The following is an 18,702-nucleotide window of genomic DNA, read 5'->3' as shown; positions in this document are numbered from 1 at the left end:
ATGTGCATTACTAAACAGAACCTTAGCGTCGCATTCATAATTAAGCACAACAGGATCCAATACTAATTCCTTGTTGTGGCAGGGCAGGGCCCTGCCTGTAAATATTATTGTTTTGTGGTGGTTTGGTGGTGGTTGGCAGGGATGGGGTTAATTTCCTATCCCTGCCAAAATACATGTGAGAATGTGGCTGGAGCTAATTGAGTAATTGGTGATAATTAGGCTCCAGTCACATGGTATAAAAAAGGAGAAAAATCCTTTGTTTGGGGAAGGAGTTTTTGTTTGTTTGTTTGTTTGTTTGTTCGTTCATTCGTTCTGTGTTCCATGTCATCGCCATGACTGACAGGCAGATCTTACGAGGCTGCTGCCCTCTTCCTGCAGAACCACGCATGCGCCAGACAGTCAGCACAGATCTCCCGTTAGTTGGTTTCCAATATTCTTTTAAAAAGCAGTGTCTACATGCCCATACAAAAAAACGTGATTACTTTACAAAGTTAAGAAATATTCAAATAAACTAAATAAATTAAATGACAAACATTTCTACTAGTTTTTCAACATCTTTATTAGTATTTCTAAATTTAGCATTATTGAGTGTTTAATAGTTAACTTGACTTACCATTATGTACAGCAAAAAAAAAAAAAAAAAAAACATTTCCATGTGGAGACTAATACAAATAATCCTATTTTATATTTAAAAATAACATAACAAATCAAATTAGAGAGAAGATGCATGGTTTATTTTAATTAACACTTTATGCATGTACATTTTTTTTAAATAAAAAATACAACTGAAAGAAGGGTTTACTTTAATGTAATTTACATTACTAAACATGGACCCACAGAATATTGTATATTGGTACATACTGTTAGCGTGCCTACTGGAAACAAAGATAATTGAATGTTTTAAGCTAATGATAGAGCAAGTGTTTAGGTAGCATGTGTTACATCTGAAATAACTCCAGGTACCTCACAGAAGCAGGGGGACAATCCTGTGAGATCAAAGTGGTCTAAATTTGAATTTTTCCAGCCCCAGTTAGCATGTTCTCATGGAGGTGATTTGCTAATGTTGATTGCTTGATGATGTTATACTTGACAATCTCCCAAGTGCAGTTTTCTTTCACCTAATCGTAAGCATGTCTTTCTAATAGCAGCTGCCTATTAATTTCTAATGTTTTTACCATTTCGTCTTTTTTCTTTACTAACTGAATATTGTGGGGAAAGGTCGTATTTCCTTCACTCGTTCAAACTCTACAGTAGAGGTTTGACCTAAAGGGCTCCCTGGCTCATGAGCTCTGGTAGTTCTCAAGAACTGTTTGATATTGCTTTCTGCATTAGGACTGTAGACTTTCATTCCTTGAAACAGACACTGACCACTTTTGTGAACAAAAACATACGTAGGTGTTGCTAAGGTCCATGTTAGGCCAGAACCCTAGGTACCTTGTTACTATGGTTCACCCACATTTGACTGGATATGGATTCAGCAGCAAGGAAATATGCTTTTCACTGACGTGCAAGAAGCAGGGCAGTATAAATAAGAGCCTCTTCCTAAAAAGGTCAACAGATCAAAGCAGCTGAGAGCAGTGAGGGCCAGATAGACCTCATTTTGCTGGGACAGACAGGAACTGTCTTTGACATGTTGTAAATAATAGATCCTAAACATGTGGTATGGAACAAAACAGATTATCATTACTAACACGAAGGACAGACTTTTTACCTGAGCCCAGAACTCTTGGTGAGCAAACAAGGCAGCCCTATGCTGTCTTACAACTTTCCATAATATGTACAGCTGGCAGCAGAACAATACAGAGACTGTAGTTAGCATAATGACAATCATTGTGTAGTTCACGATACGCACCCATGACTTCTCAAGCTCTCCCTGAAAGTGGAAACATGTTGTATTACAATACAATTTGGAATTTCCATACTGGGAAATACAGGCTGGTAAAACAATAATGAGCATGACTGCCCACACTGCTGCACTATAGCCCAGAGCATGGAGTCTTCTGTAGAATTCCACCCTGCCTGTCTTCTGGAAAAACGTGAGGTACCTGATCACCAAAATAGTCACATAAAAGACAAAAGCTATGTACATGTGTGCATGGATCATAGCACTGACCAGCTTGCAGAAGACTGGTCCCAAGCTCCAATTATTGCTGGCATAATAATACATCCGAAAAGGAACAGTCAGAAGGAAGACGACATGTATCGCAATAAGATTTAAGACAGCAGTTGTCGTCACAGACTTTATGTTTGATTTCAGGATGCAGATCATGAGTATCGCACCTGTGATGCCTCCTATAAGGACAACACTGTATATTGTGATCAAAGCAATACTGTATGCATTTTGTTGCATGTTGTTGCATGTTACATTGCAGTCTGATGAGAAGTTTGACGGACAATTTATGTTATCTGGCTGTGGCATTTTCCTTCTTGTTTCCCTTTAAAAACAAAGAAAGAGAGATTATACTACAGTATACCAATGGTTATCCTACAAGTTCATAGCATTTCTCATTTTCTATGACAAACGTTTGGACCAGGAATCTTTCTCAATGTCTACAATTTAAATTCTTGAAACGAGCTGCTGCGCCCTGGTAAGGATGATTGGAATGAGATTTAAATCAACTGAGAAAATAGACTGCCCTGCACGAAGGGAAATTAGTGTTGGTGTAATTTATTTGTGGAAACGGGTTTGTTTTGTGTGCTTTATGAAGTTGTTATGTTTGATCAATTCAAATTTGCCGTTTTGTTATTATTCTGATACAGAAAAATGCCAAAACCTAGTATTATAGTGAACACCCTGATATAACAAACATTTCTCCAGGTTCCATGGGGGTTCGTTATAGTAAAGTTAGCCTCTGTGTGTGTGTGTGTGTGTGTGTGTGTATGTGTGTGTATATATATATATATATATATATATATATATATATATATATATATATATATATATATATATATATATTAATGTTGTAGTTTTAGTGCAGTGTTTAATGTTAACCCCAATTACCACTGAAAGTATGTATTTTTCAGAAGTACTCCAAGGCTGTGCTATATTTTAGTCACCCAAAACTAAACCACAAGGTTGTCTTTTTTATTTATATTCATAACCTGTCTCCTTCCCCCCACCCTCTCCCTTCAGCACTACCTTGTGCACAACAGAAAGGTGTAAACCTTTTAGATTCATAATGGATCATCGAAATATGGATGCACTGTTAAAATGGAAGACATTAGTCTGACCCTCAGTTATCTTTATTACAAATGTTATTGGTTTGTTTTAAAGTCACTATTATGATAGTTGTGCCATGATCTAAATTGAATCTCAGTAATATTAACTTTAATTGTATTTTTGCACAGAAAAAAAATAACAGTGTCTAGACCAGTTCCATGAATATGAAACTGTATTTTTTTCATATAACTCCAAGCTTACAGGGCCAGTATAGGTCACAATGCGTTCTTGTGCTTTATGGACCTGCATTGGTAAAATGAATAAGCAACATATTCTCCTTGGTCCTGAGACCAGGTTTGTTAATAGAAAATGAAATTTGGCTGTGAAACACGTTATTTACTTTACATTAGACCATGAAAACAAACAAGATATGAGACCAATATCTGGGACCCTGAAATAGTAAATGTTCAGTATTCTGAACGTCCGTACCCTAGGGCTCTCTGGCTGATGATAGTGTGAGTGATTTCAAATGAAAATGTTCAGTATACTGAACAAAAGTACCAAGGAAGATAATATATGTTTATCCTGTCTATGAAACATGCAATGTGAATATAATTGTTATTTAAGAGTAAAAGGAACATATGAAACAAGTGTAATTGCAGAACGTGTGAATATAGCTGCAGTTGTATTTTATTTGACTATTATAATTAATTAATGGTTATCATTACAGATTAAAATAGGCCTCTAATTAAAAAAGTAAAGTTAATCAAAAATAAGGATTACCCTAGAAACTAATCCAAGAGTAAGAGACCATAAACAGCAATTTTAAATAAGAAATTGTGTAATAATTTACCGGGTGACGTGGGTTAATTAGGAAACAATTGGCGCTGGAGCTAACAAGGTGCTAGCAAGCAACAAGCCTTGATAGGTGGAAGGGCTTCTTGTGTTCCACGTCAAAGTCTGGTCTCACCAAGTAAAGAAAATGTATGAAATTAAAAACAGTTCAAAATTGTAATTAATAACTTTTAGATACAATTTTTAAATCATATTAGCATCTATTATCCAACCACAGTGAAGCATTTCAATGCTTTTAATGCCTTTTATACCCACAGGTTACCCAGATTTCCCCTGAAACATTCTACAGCAAATTTCTACATACAGCTACGGCCAAAGGTTTTGCATCACCTAGAATTTTAAGATTGAGATATAATTAAATAATAATAATAATTTATATATATATATATATATATATATATATATATAGATATATAGATATATATAGATATATATAGATATATATATAGATATATATATATACACACATTCAGTCACCTCCAAAATTATTGGCACCCTTGATAAAGATGAGCAAAATAGACTGTATAAAATATATAATACCAGTACTGAGCTATATTGTAATTTTCCAACATGTGAAATATATTTTACTTTATTAGTGATTCAGTGGAATCAACCAAAATTACACATTTCTCAAATTATAAATTTATTTCCAAAAAAATGAAGTGGCACCCTTGTTTTCAGTACTTTGTGCACCCTCCCCCTGCAAGGATAACAGCACTGAGTATTTTTCTATAATGTTTAATGAGATTGGAGAACACATTGGGAGGGATCTTAGACCATTCCTCCATACAGAATCTTTCCAGATCCTTGATATCCTTCAGTCTGCGCTTATGGACTGCCTTCTTCAATTGAAACCACAGGTTTTCAATGGGGTTCAAGTCCGGAGACTGAGATGGCCATTGCAAAATGTTGATTTTGAGGTCAATTAACCATTTCTTTGTGGATTTTGATGTATGCTTGGAGTCATTGTCTTGCTGGAAGATCCACTTGCGGCCATGTTTCAGCCTCCTGGCAGAGGCAACCAACAGCCCCATAACATCAAAGATCCACCACCATATTTTACAGTAGGTATGAGGTTCTTTTCTGCACACGCATCCTTCTTTCGACGCCAAACCCACCGCTGGTGTGCGTGGCCAAAGAGCTCTATTTTCGTCTCATCTGACCATAGCACCCGGTCCCAATCGAAGTGCCAATATCGTTTAGCCAAACTCCAGGCGCTTACGTTTGTTGGTTGCTCTCAATAAAGGCTTCTTTCTGGTAAACCTTCCAAATAGCCTATTGACATGGAGGTGGCGTCTAATTGTAGATTTGGAGACTTGGTGACCCCAAGATGCAACCAAGTTCTGCAATTCTCCAACTGTGGCCCTTGGATTCCCCTTTGCCTCCCGAACCATCTGCCTCACTGTGCGTGCGTCCTCTACCAGGCAAGTTTACCACTGTTCCAGTGGTTTTGAACCTCTTAATTATTGCCCTAATAGTGGTAAGTGGTGTATTTAGTTTTTTAGCTATTGTTTTGTACACATTGCCTGATTTATGAAGGTCAACAACCATTTGTCTCTTTTCATTTGTGAGTTCTTTGCCTTAATTGTGTTTGATTTTATTTATAAAAATCTTTAGGGGTGCCAATAATTCTGACATCTATCTTTTTGAGAAATGTTTTTATTACTTAATAAAACACCTTTTCTCTGAGCAACTGTATTAGAATAAAAGAATATGGTTTTCCCATATATATGAGCATAAAATATAGCTCATTACCTGTGTTGTTTAGTTTATACAGCCTTTTTTGGAGGTGACTCTGTGTGTGTATATATATATATATATATATATATATATATATATATATATATATATATATATATATATATATATATATATCCAGGGCGACTTACAATCGTTAACATAACATTATTCAGAAGGTTTCATTCGAATTCATGAAGCAAAATGATTAATTATATAAGGTGATGCAAAACCTTTGTCCATAGCAGTTGATAGCTAGGTATTCAAGAACATCTTTACAGAGTGCGGAATGGAGTAATCACTTTGATTTCCACATGATTTGTACATGTTTGCATTCTGTAGTTCAATTGGGTTTTAAAGAAACTTATTGTCCGCAATGCCAGCTAGGCTGAGCCAAGGTAACCAAGGCAATGCTTGTGATAAAACAAAGTCTGATAGAACTAAAGCTACTGAATGTACCTAAAAATGACACTTCAGCCTTTTCCACATTGGAGCAACAGTATCCAGAACTACTCAAAATGGTTATTAGTGAGTATTAAAAAAATAAATAAGTAAAGAAAAGGTAAAAAAAAGATAAATACATACAATTACATCTAATGTTATTATTATTCATTATGAATTGGGACCAAAGTATTCAGCCAATTGTAAAAATCATAGCCATCACAATCACATCCATGTTACTGTGGGGTACAAAACTACGTGCAAACAAACTTTTTTTTTTTTTTTGTTACATTTGTAAAGCATCTTATGTAGCTAGCAAAGGTAAAACTGTGCAATGCTGACCAGAACACGAACAAATACACTTTTTATCATCAACACTACTTTTGATGATCACACTTTAAAAAAAGCGATTGTTAATGTTGAATATTCCATGAGCTGTTTCATGAGTTCAGACAAAACTATACCTCCTTTTAAAACTATAAATCTAATTTCAAGATATTCTAATATTTTAAAACATGTACATAAGAAATTTTTTTTTAACTTACCAGAATAAACCATACTCTTCACTGCTCGCTTTGCTTGCTGCTAAAACGGTTGTTGCAGTAAGAACTGTATGAAATGTTAACAGGAAACAATTGCACCTATGATCCTGCAAAATAATAAGGAAGTGATTGTATTATACAGTAGTTACAGGAAAGGTGTTGCATCATTGCTAAAACGAACAGAAACCACAAACAAGTATTTCTTAAATGTTTCTATTAAGATACCCTTCATTTCTGTTAAGATTTCCTAGAGGTTATAACTGCTATAGTTATAATAAGAGAATTACCTGTGTATTTAAATACTTTTCAACAGTGGCATTTAATGTTATGATCTTAAGGACTGTAAACTAAAGCTTTATACAGTTTGGTGCTGTAATTTCAGTGGTTTATCAGCAGACTGGATGTGTGTATATCTTGACTATGTGAAATCTTATCACTGGAAAGTAGTGATGTTTGCAAAGATAATACTTCTACTTTAACTTCAATTCGATGTCCAGGTTGCTGCTTCTGGGTGCATCATCTTTTCCTTTGTAGAGCACAGTATCAGACTTCACCGCTGGAGTAATACTGAACAACTTTGAATTTTGAGATGTAGTTGAAATATCTGCATCATAAAGTAAGTCCAGTAATAATGTTGCAAATGCCAGTAAGGGGCTATCAGTAAGAGGCTCTGGCTATCACACTAACACTGGGCCCTATTTTCCACTCTTCTGTCACGATAAAGAATGACTTATTTATTTGATAAGGTCAAATAAGGAAGTTATAATCACATATAGTGACATTTTGACATCTTTATAGTTTTCTTTTACTTCTTAAATGTTATATTGCCTGTCCATGAAACTAGGCTATTTAACTAAAATTCTGTACATTTTCAGCACAGCTTAGAGAAAGCAGGCGTTTTAGCCCATGCAACCAAATGATGGTTTCTGTGGTTTCTTGTAAAATACTGTAATGAATGAGGCTTTCTGAAGAGGCCAGAATAAAACAATGGAAACAACATTAGGCTTGCCTTGCATGCGAATGCTGTCTAAAATAAATAGTCTATATTTTCCAGCGTAAGGTCTAAGTCACCATTAACGTCTTGCTATAATAACGCTTGCCATTAGCTGGAGGCCCAGTGTTATACAAACACAGAAGTTTCAGATAAGGTTCTTCCTGGATTTCAGTGGAGGCAAGCTGATGGCAACATCAACATTTTCATCATACTGACAGCTCTAGTTCTGAATTTACAGCCATGGCGGATGTGTCGTACTGACATACTGCACTTGTATTTTAATCAGGATCAAGATGATATTTTCAATTTCAAGATACTTGTGTTTGTACTTTGTGTAAGGACTGTTTCTGAATTAGACAAAGCATGGTGGAATAAACATTACATAAACCCCCAGAGTTCAAAAACTAAAGCTTGACCTGTCATCACATCCTCAATTCTCAACAAGGTAAACTTTTCACTGCTTTAATCCCTCAACATCCTTGTGTGCCAAATGTATCAAACAATGAAACAGAGCTTTCCATTTAAGATGGATCATCACTGCATTACCTGTATAGATCAGAAAGCTTGCTAGAATGGTCACTTGTCTTCACTTTCATGTAATGGAAGTTTTAAAACTTATGTTCATGAGGAAGGACTGCCCTATACACAACTGACATCATCATCAGCAAACTCTCCCCCACCTTGTGTCTGATTGATTCACATAGTTCTATCTTTCCTGTCTCTGCCCTTAAAGCTTCATCTTACGGCAGTTCAATCTATTACAGGGATCTACTGCATTATACATTTGGTCTGTGGACACCTTAAAGCAAGTGGGTTTGAGGAGTAAAAATATTCTGTTTCAATCTGTGTGAGGAAAAAAAAAAAAAAAAGCTTTGTAGTGGTTCATTCTATTTCCATCTATCATTATTTTTCAGATCGTTTCATTTGCCATCCATATGCTTGTGCAGTTAAACTTTTCATTTATAAATACTTTTTTAAAAGATGTAATTGCGATTCCTACAGTATACCAGAACTTTGCCAGAGGTTATGGTACTGTATAAGAGTAGAACACTTTAATTTGACAATATTATCACTATGCAGTCATATACCAATAAATACATTCTGTTTGAAATAGACTTGGATCAGGATTATCCAGCCTCGATGAACTAAACAAATTCTGTATCATCACTGTCTGTAGTAGACTTTATTGGAAGAGCCAAGCTTGCCTACCCCTGGTACTGACAAAAGTAAAAAAGCACATCCATACAAATGACTGTCGCTGCCTGAACCAGGATATATACAGAGCCACCAGGGGTTTTTATGACTTGAATTCTTTAAATAGCAACATGGTGTCTACATTCCAGCCATTCTGTCAAGCAAAGTGTTTAACCAAATGAGTATAAAATGTCAAGGTTTTGGCCAAATGACTACAAATTATATGTAGTAATTTGATTGAAATCATTAGGAGATTGTAATTAATTATATGTAATGAGCTATATATTTTGTATTCCATTTCTGTGTGTGTAACAATATTCTTTGCCCTAATTTATATTATGCATGTGATATTTAAGTATTAAGGACGTTCTAGTTTCCTTTGTTCAAAATCTTTCCAGGGTATTATACTTCTGTCAATGCTTTAATCATATGCTGACAACTCTTACAATAAAGTTAGAAAATTAGAAGATCAGACCCCAAAAAAGCAACCAAAAATGTATGTTTGCTGTTTGAATAGCTTTTCTATTTTTGGACTGATTTGTAGCTTGCTAGATTATTTGGTAATGTCTTAATACAATGGGTCAATATTCATTTAGTTTCATCATTTCAAGGTGTCTTGTGGAACCTGGCTAGGGTTTTCTAGCCAGGTTCAACATACACAGGGCATTCTGTGTAAATAATACAAATGTAATTGTATATGTAAAAGTTGAGAAAAAAACGGAAGTTTAGCCATCAATGGTGCTACATCTTTAACTATTTTGTTGTTGAAGAACAAGTCTTTTTTATTAATAAACCAAACTTAATATTGTTGTTGTCCTGGGGGGTAGCCTCTATAGAACTTAGTGATGTCTTTCTATGCAATGATGTCTTCTTTGTTAGGGGCCCCATGGGCAGACTGGTGAGTTTGTTTTGTTATACCGGGTTGTTCTGGTTTGGAGCTCGGTTATGCAGCTTGCTTGGAGGATAGTGTAGGCTTGTGCTCCAATGTCTGTAGTTTCCTGCTTGGAGGATAGTGTAGGCTTGTGCTGCAATGTCTGTAGTTTCCTGCTTGGAGGATAGTGTAGGCTTGTGCTCCAATGTCTGTAGTTTCCTGCTTGGAGGATAGTGTAGGCTTGTGCTCCAATGTCTGTAGTTTCCTGCTTGGAGGATAGTGTAGACTTGTGCTCCAATGTCTGTAGTTTCCTGCTTGGAGGATAGTGTAGGCTTGCGCTCCAATGTCTGTAGTTTCCTGCTTGGAGGATAGTGTAGGCTTGCGCTCCAATGTCTGTAGTTTCCTGCTTGGAGGATAGTGTAGGCTTGCGCTCCAATGTCTGTAGTTTCCTGCTTGGAGGATAGTGTAGACTTGCGCTCCAATGTCTGTAGTTTCTGTAGACTTGTGCTCCAATGTAATTTCCTGCTGTGTTTAATAAAAGCACCGGGTGGCCTGGTTAACTTAGAAAATGGGGCCAAATTAAACCACGGCCGGTAGGTTGAAATAGCAGGCTTTTAAAACCTTATGATCTTAACTAATATGTATAAACTGAACCTCAGAGTGTTCATGTTTAGACATCACCTATTTAAGTTCAATGTTACTACAGTATGTGTTTTTTGTATTTGTAAGAAGCCTTTTTAAATAGGCATGCAAGCCACACCTAAAAAAAAATCAAATGATGAAAGATAGGCCTGTGTCTGTTTTAAAGTAGAGATTGCTTAAAGTGTATCTTGCAGGTCAAACACACCAGTACATTTCTGTATAGATTTCATCAATAGAAATAAAATAGTTTAATTGTTTAATTCCTTCACCCCCCTCTCTGAGCCAGCTGGATCATCTTTTCTTGGATACACATATCCCAGCAATTGAGGTTGGTGCCTGGTACCTGCTCCTGGGCTAGTAGCATGCCTGCCCACCCTGAGGTTGCTGTCTCAAACTCGTGCCTCTGTCACTGCCATTAAAATTTGTATGCCTGCTGCCCAACCGTAGTGTGCCTCTACCATCCACCCAGCTTAGGGAATCCAGGGTGATCTCTGCAACCAAACACAATGTGTGTCACAAGCCGGATTTCCAGCAAACCGCTACCATATGCATATATGAATACTAGGAGATCAAAACCGCAGTCAGCTTCAAAGTGTGAAAGGTTAGCTTTATCTGAGTGTCTTTTGATCTCTGATTTGAGAATCTTCTCAGGTTTTTGAGGTGTTAATGCAAGCATCAAAAAGACCTGTAAAGGAATGAAGTGAGGAATGTGTTGTGTAGTGAATTAAGTATACAGTTTATTTAAATATAAATTAGTCTCTAGTCGCCCACTCAGGGATGTCAAAATGTAAGAAATTAGATATACCTTACTCAAGTTCAGGATCATGTAGGACTCAGATTCCCTTGACAATAACACAAAAGTGTCAGAAATATAAAACAATAGATTACTTAAAAATAAAAAATAAATCTAATATTACAGAAAGGAAAGGCAATTAGTTAGAGATATGCGTGAATAGTATACAGTTAATTGATTTCTTACTCAAACGATTACAACGACCACAACATTACTAGCACACTTGGTTAATATACTAATATTAATTATGGCTGATCACAAAGTGTCTACTTTGCATTAGTATTTTCCATACTTGTTTTTCGTTGTAATCAATCATGTTTCATATCAATATGCACAAGAATTAATTCAACTTCCCATTCAGAATGGAATCCAACATTCCAGTACCTAATTTAGTAAATTAGTTTTACCATGTTAATTTAGTTTAGATGTGATGTACCAAACTATTAATATGTTATCAACCTCAGTTGATCATATATTCAAATTAACTCAGAAATGGGGCAATGATCAAATTCTCTGCATTTACGAGGTAACTCCTTTGAGTTGCACATTTTCAACAAACAATACATTTCTTGCATACTCCATAACAGGAAGTTATATTCTATTCCTAGAACAATTAGCTACAGTTAATTTCTCAAATATTTAATATTTGAAATGTTGAATACTTATCGATTTTCAACAAAGAAGTCAATCTTCTTTGGTGATGAATGAACACTGCAGCTTCTTCTCTCTGGATCTAAAGTTCCAACGAAAGAAGACTGTACTTTGCTTGAAGTACGCATTGTATTGCGTCGGCTCGCAATAAACAAATAGTTATTTTTAAAGGAAGTAGCTTGTTGATATCCAATAGTCTTGCAACATTATCTTCCACTTGCCGGAAGGTTTCCGACTGGAAACAGTAGCATTGACCAGATGTAACTCAGTTCAGAGAATGTGTTGCAATTGAAAAGTTATGTAGTTTGTAGAGTGTTCTCGTTGCAATTCTACTGTACGGCTAGTACATGACCTTAGGCCCAGCTGCTGGCTATGCTCCAGTTAGTTTTCGTGCAGCAACATGGAAACCAAGACCCGCTTTCAGATCAAGGCAGTGTCCCATTTTCAGTCTCTCGTAGAGCAAAGAGCTAGGGCCCTCTTCAAAGTTGATTTCAGCCTTCTCAGAACGATTTTAGCCAGTTTTCAGATTATCCCATGATTCCATCATACTTTCCCCTTGCTTTGTCCAAGCTTCAGAAACTTTCTTCAGAGCAGTTCAGCTTTCATTTCATTTCATTTCATTTGTCAGAACCACTTCTTTCTTTGTCTGTCCGTCTTTTTTAAATAAGCGCTGACCCATTTTGATTGGACCGTTGAATTCATGGGTGGTGTTTAACGTCACGCAACGTGCTTAAACACTGGTTACTTCGTCTCTGGCCACCCCTTGGCCTTTCCCACAGCTCGTGATTGACAGTTCACTTGAATATCCTTTATCTTGTCAACTTGATTGATCAGTCCTCCTAGCTCAGGACTGGCTTTTGTCAAAGTCTGCCAGAATGGCCTGTGCAGAGATTTCAATTTGTGATAACGCAAAGGAATTTTTACGACTGAGATTCAAAGCTGCATTTAATCTACTTTAAGCAAGAGATGGGGGTAAACAGAAAAAAAACATTAACTTGAAACTCTCAAACAAGTTTAAACAGTGTATATTACACCCAGCAATAACCTGACCTGACTGTACTGTTGTTGTTATTGCAAACATTATTGGACTCAATTTGAAAGGTACAACTTTAATAATTTCAAAAGTTAAATGGATTTAGAAAAAACCTCATCCTCCAAAATGTTTATAAACAGTTTATTTACATTTTACTGATGATTTCATGTTGTCTGTATGTTCTGTTTTGTATATAGATAATTTAGAAACACATGTTTTGAAATATATATTTTATTTGTTTATCTTTTTTGGTTTCACATTTTGTTACAATACGCAATATCATACTAACTGTATAATTTTGTTCATAGATACAGGTCTCAATTCAAGCCATGTCATTTGCACATCTGCCCATATACATATCAGTTTTTGTTTCCATGTTACATACTAAATACTTCAGCTAGCCTTTTATTATTACAATCTCAAATGTGTAATTTTGAAATAAATCTATGTTTTAGCAAACATGTATTTTTATTTTAAAACATTTCTGGTACTATACTAGATGAAAGATATCTCTGATTGCAGACCTTATTTTCTAGTAGTCTTGCACTTTCAAGGCCATTTCACCTAAATTGTCCCCACCCCTTTGGGCTGCCTTTCCTGTCAGTAGACATCATTCTAATCATCCTTGACCCCACTGCTGAGGTGACATGACCCAGGAACTGCAAAAATAACATATTTGCTACAAATTGATAAATGTCTTTAACTAAATGTGGTACCAGATGACATGTTTTAAAATAAAAACACAAGTTATACAAGCAATATAACTTCTTTGAAAACTGCATACAAGACCTATATAGTCAATGGAATTGTCCGACAGGTAAGATTTCTGAAAAGTATTCTGTTAGCAACAACAACTGTAAGGCTTGGGGTTTGCAATGTAAATGGGCATACTATAGCGGCATAGTAACTGGTGTGTGATACAGAACACAGTTTGCAGAGTGGCCCGTTAAGAATATCTTCACACTGTGGCTGTTTCAGAATTTCCCAATATTTGTATAATAAGATAACAAGCAAGCCTGAAGATGTGGCAACCCATGTACACATGCATCACTGCTTAAGTCATATAGTCTATAACACTATTAAACAGATTCAACTGTACTTTAGCAATACCAAAAAAAAAAAATTCAATGACAAATATTGTGACTAGAAGCTTTTTTCAGCCCTATTGAGTGTAACTTTATTGTTTTTCAGAAGGATATTTTATGGGGGGAAAAAACACAGGCTAGTGTAGCAGATTAGTGTATGTTTATCAAAGTATTTGATAAATGAGAAATGACCAGAGATTGACAATTCTAAAAGTACATATATACGTGTGACAAAGTGGCTGGTAAGGGGAACAGGTGTAGTGGTGATGCGGTGCAGGAGTGACAAGCAGACAACGGTATTCCAGTGAAAAAGGTGCTTTATTTCTTTTCCAGGTCTGGTGACCGAAAAATAAACAAATCCCCGGCGATACACAACAATGTGTAACGCACGGGGATAACAATAAACAGGGCACAGTCCCGAACAAAACAAACAGACGGTCACCAGTCCTGGGTGAGTGCAGTCGTGATGGTGCTTTAGTGCAAACACAGATAGTGCGGTGTGCAGTGGTGCTCCGGACAATGCTGACCCTTGGCGACAGCTCCGGAGTAGTGCTTTAACTGTCTGGTGGTGAAAAACACAGACAATTACACAGACAAACACAACAAAACACAACACGTAATTATTTATCTTATTTTAACAACGAGAGCTCCTCTCTCGATCCTTCTCTTTCCAAACGCTAACCCAAACGAAGGAAAAGAACAGCGTTACCCTGGCCCCTATATGTAATCCCGCATGATATCTAGGTAAACGGTTGCAGCTGCCTTATTACTTACAGCTGCCCCTCGTTTACCTGTCAAATCAATACGGTCTTACAACAGAGTCTCGCTTCTTTCCAGGCTGACCCACTTCCCGGTCCCGGAAACGAACTGTCAGGCCAGCCCTTCCAGATACTTCTCCTCCCGTTCTTTAGCGCCCTCACAGGTCGTGAGGAAGATTTATCACCAGAACTCATTGTATTTCTGTCACAATACGGTATGGAAAACAAATGTTGGCACACACTGGCCTCCAATCCTTGTTGGGATGCTTCTATATGCTGAAATAAGGTAGGTATGTGTGGCGTGGTGCCACGCCCCTGTGCATATTTTGTGTTTTATGTTGTTTGTTATCTGTATGTATGTATGTATGTATTGGTGCACAGAGTGTGGGTTATCACGAGTGATTTAAAATATATCGTTGTATTTAGGCACGGGGATTGCACAATCACTCCATGTGCAGATTAAAGTGGGTATTAGTATGGAAGCACAGGGAGCACAATTTGTTCACGTGCAGAAGAACCAAGATTTAAATTGAATGATTGATTAGCAATCAAGTCTCGGTACAGCTGCATAAAGGATGCAGTGTTTCAATCACTCAGGGTTCAGTGTTCAGAGTGGAGAATGGGAGTAGAGAGAGGAGGAAAAATAAATCAAAAGAAAACAATTGCTACGCGTGCTGGTTAAACACCAGCACAATATTTGTTTGTTCCGTGTCTGTCTGTTTGTTAATCTGTTTATTTTGGCCATAGAGCCTTTTTGTTTCTGTCAAGTATTTTTGTTTTGTTCAACCTTTTTTTTTTTAAATAAACTGGCGCATTTATTCATTCACTGACCACTCAGCTGTCTACTTGCTTCCTGGCCTGACGTCACCATTAGCCAACCTGGTCACAGTATGACATTAATGTATCTTAGCTTTCAGTCTCGAGCCTCAGCATGGGACCTACTGTAGTTTCACTGACCTTCATACTGTACCAAGTTAACTAACAAACTAACTGCAGTGGAATGTCTATTTCAACGACCAACGGAACTGAATTTAAAGGATCAGAAAGAGAAAATGTACTGAAGCCACATTTTAGTTATTACAGCTGTATGTGATGAATTTTGAATGCATACAAATAGTCGTGAATTGGCACTGTTGTTTTATGTTGTAAACCCAACAAACCACTTGGGTGACCTAAAAACTTTATTTGTATGCTACAGTATACCACCATAGCACTAACCAGATGTGCATTGTGGATTCTAAGAAATGTTTTCTTTTTAGCATACAGACCAAACAGACCAGTCAGTTCTATTCTGCAGAAACTCACTAAATGTTTACCCACAGCATTAAAAAATAAATATAAAATTCCTGTTGGCAGGTGACAATTTAAGCATCAGATTATGCAACATTTTAGAGATAAATACATGTTTCATCAGTTTCACACAGGTCTATTGCCGTTTGTAAATGAATACAGTATAAAATTTGGAAGAACCATGAGATTATTAAACATTTATTTTATTTATTTATTTCATTTATATAGCACCTTATGTCATAGACCCCAAGGTGCTTTACAGAAAACATAATACACACAGCATAATTAAAACATTAAAATAGCATAAAAAGACTATAATAAAAAGACTATTTTAAATAAAAGTAAATACATTTCCAATCATGTATATTTAAAAAAACAGTAATAATGGATATCAATAATAAAAAGACTATAATAAAAAAGGCTTGTGTATATAAATAAGTCTTCAATCTTGACTTAAAAACAACAAGACTCCTAGCTTCTCTGACAAAAAATGCAGAGCGTTCCATAATGTAGGAGTCTTAAAAGAAAATGCCCTTCCTCCCATACTATTTGTATTTACTCTTGGAATAACCAAGAGCTCTGCATCCTGAGATCTAAGATTCCGCTTAGGAATGTATGGGATCAACAGCTCTTTTAAATAACTGGGTTATAATCCATTAAAGGCTTTATAAGTTAAAAATAAAATCTTAAAATCAATTCGAAACTGCACAGGAAGCCAGTGTAAGGCGGCCAAGACAGGAGTAATATGTTCACCTTTTCTGGTTTTAGTTAGAATTCTTGCAGCAGCATTCTGAGTAAGCTGCAAGCGAGATACCAAATACTTTGGAATCCCAGAAAAAAAGTGCACTACAATAGTCGATTCTCGATGAAACAAAGGCATGCATTAGCCTTTCAGCATCAGACACAGAAATAATAGATCTAAGTTTAGTTATATTTCTCAAATGATAAAAAGATGCTTTAGTACTTTTCCTAATATGGGACTCAAATAATAGAACAGGAGCAAAAATGACCCCCAAATGTCTTGCTTCAAGTTTTAGTTCTGAGGAAAGGCTGATAAGATCTATTTTATATAAATCAACATTTTTTAATTGGTGCTGTGAACCCACAAGCATGACCTCCGTTTTAACAGAATTCAATATCAGAAAATTCAGTGACATCCAACACTTTATGTCCGCAAAGCAAGCAGCTAATAGCGCCCCAGTAGAGGGATTGTCTGGATTGAAAGACAAGTACAGCTGAGTATCATCTGCGTAACAATGGAAATTCACTCCATGTTTGGCCACAGTTGTGCAATAAACTCCTGCATGTGATGACTGAAAAATGACTTAAGAAGTTATTCTAATAAGAAGAAGAATACATGAAATGTGTTGAAACGCAAGATTGGCTGGCAAGACCTATGGTCAATGGAACAGAGCAGGATCAATTTCCTCATCAGGTCAACATATGATGTTCTCCCATCACCACAGAACCTAAACCTCTGGGTAGGAGAGGATCCCTCATGTCCTTTGTGTTCATCACCTGCAACATTAAGGCACATTTTGACAGGATGTAAGGTGGCTCTTAGCCAAGGACGGTTTACTTGGCGCCATGACCAGATGCTGCGATGTTTGGCCTTAGCATTGGAAGACAAGTGTAACATGACCAATAAGTTGCCACCAGGTCCATCAAAACATTACACACAAAAGACAACATTCCTCCACCCAGGAGAGCAACCGCCAAGAAAAGGTGTTAAAACCAATCCTCGCCCTGGACAACTGGAAGATGCTAGAGACTGGAAAATGCTGGCAGATGTTGGTCAATGGCTTATTTTTCCACCTGAGATTGCCACCACTAACCTTTGACCAGATATTGTCTTGTGGTCTGGATCAGCACACCTTGTCCACCTGGTAGAGTTAACAGTGTGTAATGTTTCCTTTTTATGTATTTTATTACATTTTTTCCATCCTTTGCCAGGGTTGGGATTTGAACTGCTAACCTTTGGTACTAAAGGCAGACACACTACAGTTTCGCTAAAGGGGAATCCCCCTAGTGGGGTTTGTAGTCATGTATTTTATGCACACATACATTGTTCCGATTCGGCCAGTAGGGGTCACTCATTACAAGTGCCATGGGAGGATGCTGTAGATGAGGCGTATGAGAGGAAGAAACTGCGGTATGCTCAACTAGCCTCTGAAACAGAACAGCGAGGATGGAGAGTCCGGGTTTACCCAGTGGAGGTGGGTTGTCGAGGATTTGTGGCATACTGTACAACCCGGTTTCTCAGAGACGTTGGATTCAGTGGCCAAGAGTTGCGTCACACAGTCAAGAACTTATCTGAAGCAGCAGAGAGGAGCAGCAACTGGCTGCGGTTGAGACAGAAAGATTCAAGCACAATAGTAAGAAAGAAACGCTGATGTACAGGTAAGTAAGCTGGGCTGAGTTGAGTGGGGGACGGACGGGGGTGATGCTGGGACATCAGAATCACCGTTGAGCCCTCTTGAGGTGTCATGGGCTAGTCAACGAAACACAGAGGATGGAAGGTGCCCACTTGAAGACCCCAGAGATGTACCCTACTTTGCTCAATCCAGACAGTTGTCATGCGCTGGGGAGACCGCACTGTGGTTGATCCCTGGAGCCAGCATCGCAGCCGTTGTGTGTGCTGATGCACCAGGGAGGC

The 18,702-nt window shown here is 37.1% G+C and overlaps 1 protein-coding gene across 1 annotated transcript; it reads right to left on the bottom strand.

Moving 5' to 3' along the window:
• Nucleotides 1-719: 719 nt before the first annotated feature.
• LOC117400702 (probable G-protein coupled receptor 141) lies at nucleotides 720-12,515 on the bottom strand. Its single transcript, XM_059023052.1, has 4 exons — nucleotides 11,242-12,515; nucleotides 6,739-10,927; nucleotides 4,014-4,120; nucleotides 720-2,435 (listed from the first exon to the last, which is right to left on the bottom strand). The coding sequence occupies exon 4, from the start codon at nucleotides 2,417-2,419 to the stop codon at nucleotides 1,475-1,477; it is 945 nt and encodes a 314-aa protein (XP_058879035.1). The 5' UTR covers nucleotides 2,420-2,435; nucleotides 4,014-4,120; nucleotides 6,739-10,927; nucleotides 11,242-12,515; the 3' UTR covers nucleotides 720-1,474.
• Between the last annotated feature and the right edge of the window lie 6,187 nt (nucleotides 12,516-18,702).

Source organism: Acipenser ruthenus, chromosome 4 (genome assembly GCF_902713425.1).
Source record: "Acipenser ruthenus chromosome 4, fAciRut3.2 maternal haplotype, whole genome shotgun sequence".
Taxonomy (NCBI): domain Eukaryota; kingdom Metazoa; phylum Chordata; class Actinopteri; order Acipenseriformes; family Acipenseridae; genus Acipenser; species Acipenser ruthenus.
The sequence above is the reverse complement of the archived record's forward strand: the minus strand, read 5'-3'. Positions and strand labels throughout refer to the sequence as shown.